The following is a 9,416-nucleotide window of genomic DNA, read 5'->3' on the forward strand; positions in this document are numbered from 1 at the left end:
TGAATGCCACATGAATGACGCAAAAGTAGGTGACTTTATCTTGTGACAATATCGTATAAAGCTAATTGGCCGGGAATAATTTTTTCACTTCCCACAGAGCCCTCAATGAGGTTCGCCTAGTTGCCACTCCACTCTCCATGACGAAATCTGTGTTGACAGTCATCTGTGTTATACCTCCGTGCCCTTAATGTGTACAAAATAACACTGGTAAACTCACAGCCTCCTAAAGCTTTGTTCCCTAATATGCCCTTTTTTCCATTATCAGTTAAAATTGATGGAAAAACTAAAACCTGCATATCTCGGATTGCTTCGCGTGACGCCGGCAAAAATATGGCCGTAATACTAGCCACGGGTATATAGCGCTAGCCGTTAACTAGCAAGCGTCCACCATTACGTATGGGGAGTTGATATTAACTATAATAACTACATTGAATTAATTAAAGAGGATTTGAAAAGCGTAACACCACCTAAAATCGTTGGGGTGACTGACAAGGCAATTTCTCGCCTTCTTTTGTTTAATTAAGAACAAAAGGTTTAGACAAAAGAAGGTGAGAAATTCGGGATAAAATCGCATGCGCAGTGGAATCGATTCTTAAACTATGAAAAGGCTTATACAATCCAGCCACGTTTCGTGGTCACAGCTTGTATTACAGCGGAGAAACTGGTAGAGGGGCCACCACGGTTGTGGGGCCACCAGTCGTTGCTGAGGAACGTCCCAAACTCGTCGCTGCAATACAAATTTAAAGCAGAAAGAGGGGTTCCTCTTCATATTGTGGCACAAGGCTATCCTTTTTGGCAAAATATCAGATGTTAGTCAAAGTCTATAAATGGCTACTTTCTAACTTATCCAAGGTAAGCTAGGTAGTCAATATAAAATAAAACACATATGACCTCAAACCGAGGGGGTTCAGCTCTAATAATGTCTTTCTTTGATCAAATTACGAGCGTTTTATAAAATAAAGGGTTGATTCTTCAAATAAATGCTTTAAAAGACATCGTGCAAAAAATAGGCGAATAGGAAATTTGTACTATTTGTGTTACATTTGAGTGTACTCTAAATAAAACTTCGAATGATTGTATCGTATCCAACTACAACTGGCCATTGTCTAGAGGTGACCTGTCTGTCCTAGTAATTCTTGTCTAGTAATTAATTCTTCCTCACAAGAATGAAAAATATATAGTATATAGAGAAGAAAACTCTTGGCCGACGGTTCCTTCGTCAACGACTTGGAAAAATCGAGAACACTGAAAATCAATAATCCTTTGACTTAAGGAAATTCGTGTTTTTGATGAAATATATTTGTTGTGTTTCAATTACAAATATATTTGTATTACGTTATGACGTTTGTGCATAGGCAACAACAACACAAAGGATTTTCCGACTAATGATTTCTTATTAACGATTTCTTCAGCCCTCAAAATATTTAAGTTACCCGCCGTGTTCACTATATGCTTAGGATTGTTCTAGAATTGAGATTAACACTCATCAGTGATAAACGTTGAATCCCAAACGAGCTCCAAAAAGTTCAAAAAATCGTGCTGCCACGTTATAAATACAAGTTGTCGTAGGGTAGATATTTTTTGGGAAGATTTTTGAAACGCACGACGTTTCTTATTTAGTATTTTTATTGACGTATACACCTTCTAGTTGCATCAGAAGGCTTCTCGTGTTGATTTTACATATGATTTTACTGAAAACTTTAAGATCAGATTATGAACTTTGATCATGTTACGGTGCAGATTGATTGTAATCTAGACGTGGCTGCAAAAGGCCGGTATTATATTCTTTTGCAACACGCAACCAGTTACGACACAGGTAGCCCAAGCTTGGTTTCTGTGGTGTCCTGTTATAAGGAAATGTATGGGGAATCATCAAAAATTTCAATAAAATCATCAAAACGTGAAATAAAGCCTCGAAATTTTACCCTATCATTGAGAAATAGCATTTCTTTCGCTCTGCGTGGTTATTTTTTGAATTTAGCCAGTTTTAAGGATTTTTTCCCAGTACTGGTCGGGGAAAAAATCCTTAAAACGGGCTAAATTCAAAAAATAACCACGCAGAACGAAAGAAGTGCTATTTCTCAATGATAGGGTAAAATTTCGAGGCTTTATTTCACGTTTTGATGATTTTATTGAAATTTTTGATGATTCTCCATACATTTCCTTATAACAGGACACCACAGAAACCAAGCTTGGGCTACCTGTGGTTACGATCGTGGAAAGATGTATAATTAATTGTATCAAAATGTAGCGGTCTTATTGACACCATGGACCCAACCGGTTGTCGAGTCGAGCTAGCGTGATTGATTTAGGACATTTATAGCTCATCTCTTGTTTATTCATCTATTTTTACTTATCTATTCATTTAATTTTGACAGAAACCGGTTCGTATCGCATTTCGCCTCTACAGTTTCTTCGGCCCCTTTCGAGTTACATCGCGACCTCTTGGTACTGTAGCTGCCGGAACTAGGGAAATAAATGTTAAAGCAGATTGCCAAGACCTGAAATTCGAGATTTTATTTTCCTCTTTAAATTTATTTTACCAAGAACATGTTATCTGTCAATTTTTGGCAAAACTTGTCTCACAATTTCGTCCTTCGTGTTGTAAGATGCAATACCTAAATAAGTCCTTCTCTTGTTGTCAAAACAGGCCGGTTCATAATCTTTTGGTTTGTTTGGGAATTTTGTAGGCGTCTGTTCGCATCCTGGAAAACTAACTTCATTTTTATTTCGCGCTTTGCGCGTATGCATTTATCATTAAGAAGGTTGGGGAAGGTTTATGCATACCAAGCCCGGAATGTACTATTGGTGATATGAATGGGATGAGTAGTCAAAGGCCGCAACGATATACGAAGATTTCCCAAACCTTGGCTTCTGTCTTCTGTGCTAACATTATTTACATATGATAAACAAAATATTTCAAGTCTGGTATCATACCCCGACATACAACTAACCTTTACCTATCTCTTTCGAAAATGCCACTTTTAAATCTTATTTATATAAATCCCATCCCGGCATTTATCTTTAGATAAAATATTTATAAAATATAACAACGCGCATGCTGATTGGCTGCCTACCGTATTTATATCAGAGCACAATGACACGCTCGCGCAAAACTGTATTCAAAAATTGTATTCAAAAATATTTTATAAAAGCAATAAAACGCCTGCTTGTGTTTTGGTATTGTGTTACAAACACTCTGGGAGCTGTAGAGCACTCGAGAAGCAAGAGAAACACTCGGCTACGTCTTGTGTTTCTAAGCTTGCTTCTCTTGTGCTATACAGCTCCCAGCATGTTTATATCACAAAACAAAGATGAAGTAACTGTATTGGATGTGCATAAGCATGCCCGCGGTACAGACAAGATTTTGTTGCCCGTATAATCGTATGTACACCTGCGAAATAGTTTTGAATTTTTTTATTTTTGTTTTCTAGGAATGGTCTCCTCATTATTCTAATATCCCGTTAACTGCTTCAACCATAAATGCTGTACCAATCTTGGAATCACAGAGGTGCTAAAGCCAATTTTGATGCATCGGTACCAAGGAAATGTTAGCTTCCGGCAAATTGCAGTTCATATGATCAGCCGGTGCTTGGCCAAGTGTTACCGTTTTTTCCTACCCAGGAAAATGCGAGACCCACTCAGAAGGTACCGACAGGTGTACTTATCTATTCTTCTGTTTGCTCTCTTCAACATAGCATTTTGGGCAGGATTTTTGTCGTCTCGTTTGAGCTACGAGCAAAGAACAACTGATCTAAGTGACGTGCACACGTTATCGGAAGGCCAAAGTAAGCAAGAAGATTTGCAAATATTGAGAAAACAATGGGAAATGAATAACAGAAGAAAATTGGATAATCTGAAGTTTCATAAAAGAAAAAGAAAATTGAAGTACAAATATTATGATGGGGCAAATCCTACCGGAAGTAGCGGAGAGCAAAGAGACGGAGGACAAAGCCGCAATAATGAAGTAAATCCAAGTATTGAACAAATGCAGGGGGAAATAACTAATGCATGGATAACAAATGTACCAATATATACTAAAGGGAAATTCTGGGACAAGGTCTCGAAAGAATCTAAAACGAATGCCCCTGTGTCAATAGAAGATCGTTTTAAGAATTTTGACAAAGAAAATAGCATTTTTACAAATAATGACATTAGAGAGAAGAATGACGAAGGTGCATTTTCTTTGCCAAGTCAAAAAGCAAAAGTTAAAGTCAGCCCAATTGAAGAAAGACAATCCATAGATGATGATAAGTCAAGACGCGAGTCGATCACTGAAGGAGATGACGAAGAGAATGTACAAATCCATGAATTCAAGGTAAAAAACACTCAACATGAAAAACAGACTGTATCTGAAACAATAGATGAAACGAAGGAAGAAAGGCAAGAATATTCACGAACTGATGACAACGCAGTAGAAATAAAGTCTGCCTTTCCAAGCTACACGACTAATCCTCCACAGCCAGCATCTAAAGATGAAAAGAAAGAGGATGAAAGATCGGTAAAAGATGAAACGGAGGACCAGAAAGATGAAAGCGAGAATGATAAAGGGGTAAAGTCTGTAATTACTAGTTACGCCACTGACTTCCGTAGACCACAGTCTGATGACAATGAAAGGAAAGAAAACGAAAGTCCAGCAGCAGATGAGACGGAGGACGAGGAAGATGAAACGGATGAAGAGGTTTCTCCGCTCACAAGTGTAAGACAAAAGGATGGGACAGTGTTTTCTCACGAAGAAATGCAACATAAGAGAGAACAACTTCAGAAAAATGAAAGTTTAAGTGATACTAAACAAGTTGAAGATCAGGATGACATTCAAAGACGTAATGAAGTGGATAGAGAGTCTCAACCAGATACAGTTCAAAATAGAACTCAACACCAAAGCCACACAGATAAGAGCGAAGGTGACGATGGATCAAAAAGCCTAACCACTGTTAATCACGATCACCACGAAGCAGCAGTGAATGAGGATACGAGAAGAGTAAATCACGATTATAAAGACGACCAGCAAGAGAAAAATTCAAAAGATAGTACAGAAGAAAATAAAGGGGGCAATGGAAACGTGCATGGACAAGAAAGCAATCCGATGGACAATCGTAAAAGGAAAACCAAAGACAACGAAGATGAAACAAAAGAAAGTGAAGATAATGATGAACATAATGAAAACCCGCAAAAAGCAGATGATGTGAGCAAACAAAAGCGAGATATTGACCAAAGGCAGAGAAAAGACAAAAACGAAGTCACAGACAACGAAGACGCGAGAGGGGAGATGCAAGGTAAAGAAATGCAAGGTAAAGAACAGCAAAGCATGACCGAAGAAGAGACAAGGAAACAGCATGCGCAACATCAACAACAGCCAGAACAGCAAGAAAAAACACAGCAACAACTCCAACAACAGCAACAGCAGTTCCATCATCATCATCAGCAGCAGCAATTCCATCAGCAGCAACAACTCCAGCAACAGCAGCCACTCCAGCAACAACTCCATCAGCAGCAGCAACATCAACAACTCCATCAGCAGCAACAGCAACGACTCCAGCAACAGCAGCCACTCCAGCAACAACTCCCTCAGCAACAACTTCATCAGCAGCAGCAACAGCAACGACTCCAGCAACAGCAGCCACTCCAGCAACAACTCCATCAGCAACAAGAGCAGAAGCAACTCCATCAGCAGCAGCAACAGCAACGACTCCATCAGCAGCAACAGCAGCCACTCCAGCAACAGCAGCCACATCAGCAAAAGGAGCAACAACAGCCCTTCCAGCAAGATCAGCAACAAGTCCATCAGCAGGAGCAACAGCAACAAGTCCATCAGCAGCAACAGTCTTTACTCCATCGGCAACAACTCCAGCAGCAGCAAGTACAACTACAAATACAGCAACAACAAAAACAACTCCAGCAACAGCAGCCCCACCAGCAACTTCAGCCGCAACAACTCCAGCGGCAGCAACAAAAACAACATAAAGAAGGAAGTGACAATAACGATTCAGAAAGACAAACGGAAACAGATAAACAACGAAACGGAAACCAAGTTAAAGGACAAGAAGAATCGAACGATTTAAAGGCAAGAGAATCTAAAAGAGAAAAGCAGAGCAGAAACCCAAGCGAAAGACAAGAAATAGAAAAGGAAGAAGAGAAAAGGCAACCAGTGAAAGAAAAACAACAAAACAGAAAACCAAGCGAGAGACAAGAAAAAGTCGAGGAAGAAGAGGCTAGGAAACAAGAAAAGCAAGAACAACAAAACAGAAAACCAAGCGAAAGACAAGAAAAAACGGCTAAGCTGGAAGAAGAGGGAAGACAACAAGCCAATGAAGAAAAGCAAAACGAGAATCTGCAACAAGAGCGGAAAGTGGCGAGTAAAGAACGAACGCAAGCACAAGAAGATAAACGACTAAACCATGAAAATAGCGACGAAAATATAGAAAGAAACCAGCAAGAAGAGGAGCAAAGTAGAAAGCGTGGACGCGGATCTGAGAGCTTAAAAAGGCGGGAAAATGAGAAAAATGCCAATCAAGAAACAGGAAGGAAAGACGAGTCTAGTCTCCAACATCCTCTCATGCCAAGTGCAACAAAGAAAACAGGGATTTTGAAGCAACTACCCTTAATAGACATGGAGGACCTGGAGGACAAGAGACCAAAAGTTCTTATCGTTATATTTGTTTTATCGTCCGCTTTAAGGTACGATAGACGTCAAGCAATACGGGACTCGTGGTGGACGAAATGTAAAGAACCACAGGTAAGGACGAATTGAAAAACCTCCCACAATTATACTATAAAACTACTAATAAATGGTATGCACTCTACTGTAAAACTAGTTAGTCTTTGATAAATTTGCGGAGTTCATTATGAATGCAATTTCTACCAAGAAAAAAAAATCTTAAGTGAGTCCTTCCAACATTCTACTGGATTCAACGTCAATCAAAGAGTTTGAGCAAATAATTAAGCCTAAAAGGAAGACTCAAAAACTCATAGATGTTTTTTCTTTAACCATTACAGGCTGCTTGTATGTTTGTAACCGACGGATACATCGATGAAACACTTCACGATGGGCTTCTAAAGGAAAAGCAAGCATACAACGACATTCTCTTTCTTCCTGTCGACGAAGGCCTTAACTTTGGAATGCGCCTATTATTCTTGATGGAATGGGTTCAAGCTAAATATAACCCTGAATTTTTTCTTCGTATTGACGACGATTACTTTCTTTGTATCGAGCGGTTGTTACACGAGCTGCCTCAAAGACCTAAAACGAATCTGGTGTGGGGATTCTGGCATTGTGATCTAACTACAGTGGTTTTTATAGATGAATCTTTTATTCTCTTGTCTTATGATTTAGTCGAAAAATTTCTTTCTTGGGACGAAAAAACGTTACTGTGTCATCCTTTTGGAGACCAGCAGCTTGGAATTTGGTTGAACTCTGTACCAACTTTCAAGGGATTTTTTGATGCACGACTCCATCACGATCCCCCTGCATCTAAGAATTCTACTATTAGGAACTTGAATAACATTTGTGATAGGTTTCTAGGTCTACATGGGACATATCCTGAGGACATGAGGAGATTCTGGTTAAGAGGTAACGACGGGAAGAAGACAGTGACTAAATTGTACCCTTTATACCCAAACGCTTGTCACTATCGTCCATATTTTAAATGGCAAGACATAAAACCAAGTTTTAGATACAAGCCTGAGTTATGCAACAAAAATCCGAGATGGGAAAATAAAAGAGAAATGTGGACAGGAAGACAATAAGAGTTTAATTACTTGAAGAAAACGAGGAAAGAAATAAAGAAAGATAGATAGATAGATAGGAATAAAGGAAGGAAGGAAGGAAGGAAGGAAGAGAGAGAGAGAGAGAGAGAAAGAGAGACAGAGAAAGTATAAAACACAGACATAAGGAAATGAAAGGAAGAAATTAAGGAATGGAGAAAGCAAGGGACCAATTCAGTCTAAATCTAAGTTAGGAAGTTGATTAAATATGTTAATCATATTATGAGCTATTTGATTTATCAGGAAAAGGAGCTCAATATCGAATTCATCACATTAATAATATTAAAAGTTTAAATTTTCATAAAGATTGCCTCTAAAATGAAGAAAACATGACTTTTTGAAACAAAGGATCTTTGTGGAATTTATGCAAAGAAATGTATGTGTCTAGCCTGATAACGAGGCTGTTATCTTGGGAGGAGTTATTCTACAATTTCTTGGCAATTGAACCAGTCTTGGAATTTAATTGCCCCCTCTCCTCCCCTCCCCTCACGTCCCCTCTCCTCCCCTCCCCTCCTCTTTCCCTTTGGGTGCTTCTCTTCAGTATATTCTTATATTTATTGAAGGGGACAGATGGTTGAGAACAGTAGTCTTGGAAGACCTTTTTAGGTGGCCCTGGATTACAAGCTAATTTTTTCTATATTCATTAAGGGAGAGGGGATATAGATTTTTGATTTTTAGCTTTGTGGAGGACTAAAAAGTAACTGCTTAAATAAAGCCCGACATCCATCTCCTCTCCCGAACAAATTCAAGATGAACCAATGAATATTACTCATATGGAAATTTATAAAATACCATGCATGATTCCAGTCTTAGCCTTTGTAAGGCTTCAAACATGGATGACCTGTAAGAAACTGTGTAAGAAACTTTATCCGATCACCTTGTAGTTCCACGGTCCCTTCGTCTCTCACGACTCCACCACATCCTGCTCGCCTTTTTAACTCGCTCAAAAGAGCCTTAGCGTCTCCAGTAACATTACTGATAACTGTCACTTTTTTACCTTTAGCTCTGCTCTCACACGTCAGAGGAAGTTTCCCTTTCTTCGTTTTTCCTATGTGATAAATCGGGTTCAAATTTTGCACTGCCTCACATCCTGGTTGTGTTGAAGAAACAAGATTATCTGAAGGAAACACATTCTCTTGTCTTAAACATTCTGAAGTTTGAGTCTCCTTCTTTTCCTCTTCAACTGCTTCGTCGTTTTTCTTCTCTACAGATAAACTTGATGAGGCAGGGAGATCTGGAAACTGCATAAAGCTAGCTAGAGTGAGATTTGGAGGCCTTCCATCGTGGTCATCTTGTTTCTGGCCTTGCTTTTTACTTCGCTTAGGCATTTGGAATAAATGTCAATCTCTAACATACGTAAAGCTTTATCCTTTGGGCAGTCCTTCTCTTCTTTTTCTCTCATTAGTTCTTTAAAAATCCTTAAAATATACTAAAAACATAACTTAGTATTCACATTCCCTCTTTTGCCTCTTACATTCAACCTCCTGGTATGACGTTTCTAAAGGTATCTACTTCATATGTATTATTTATCGGATTTTCTAGGATGATTCTTTTTTGAATTACATTAAGAATCTCCTTCATGAAGTTCCAACCTTACATCTTAGGTCTGCGGTATTCTACTTTGCGCATGAGTAGTGGGATGTAAACAAACG

At 38.9% G+C, this 9,416-nt stretch overlaps 2 protein-coding genes across 2 annotated transcripts; one reads left to right on the top strand and one right to left on the bottom strand.

The window, feature by feature from the left end:
- Positions 1-660: 660 nt before the first annotated feature.
- Positions 661-8,111, top strand: LOC116306847 (uncharacterized). The gene is made up of 3 exons (XM_031716969.2): positions 661-852; positions 3,435-6,736; positions 6,997-8,111. Exons 2-3 carry the CDS (start codon positions 3,530-3,532, stop codon positions 7,744-7,746), a joined length of 3,957 nt encoding a protein of 1,318 aa, XP_031572829.2. The 5' UTR covers positions 661-852; positions 3,435-3,529; the 3' UTR covers positions 7,747-8,111.
- LOC116306848 (uncharacterized) lies at positions 8,099-9,245 on the bottom strand. Its single transcript, XM_031716970.2, has one exon. The coding sequence runs from the start codon at positions 9,090-9,092 to the stop codon at positions 8,574-8,576; it is 519 nt and encodes a 172-aa protein (XP_031572830.1). The 5' UTR covers positions 9,093-9,245; the 3' UTR covers positions 8,099-8,573.
- Positions 9,246-9,416: the final 171 nt, after the last annotated feature.

This window comes from Actinia tenebrosa, unplaced genomic scaffold (genome assembly GCF_029948245.1).
Source record: "Actinia tenebrosa isolate PJP-AT-01 unplaced genomic scaffold, QUT_ActTen_1.0 PGA_scaffold3__52_contigs__length_22856419, whole genome shotgun sequence".
NCBI lineage: Eukaryota > Metazoa > Cnidaria > Anthozoa > Actiniaria > Actiniidae > Actinia > Actinia tenebrosa.

Bases quoted from the DNA above. Each gene is read 5' to 3' on its own strand.
- LOC116306847 (XM_031716969.2), top strand. From the start codon at position 3,530: ATGCATCGGTACCAAGGAAATGTTAGCTTCCGGCAAATTGCAGTTCAT. The intron at 6,737-6,996 runs GTAAGGACGAAT...TAACCATTACAG, and splicing joins CGAAATGTAAAGAACCACAG to GCTGCTTGTATGTTTGTAAC.
- LOC116306848 (XM_031716970.2), bottom strand. From the start codon at position 9,092: ATGCCTAAGCGAAGTAAAAAGCAAGGCCAGAAACAAGATGACCACGAT.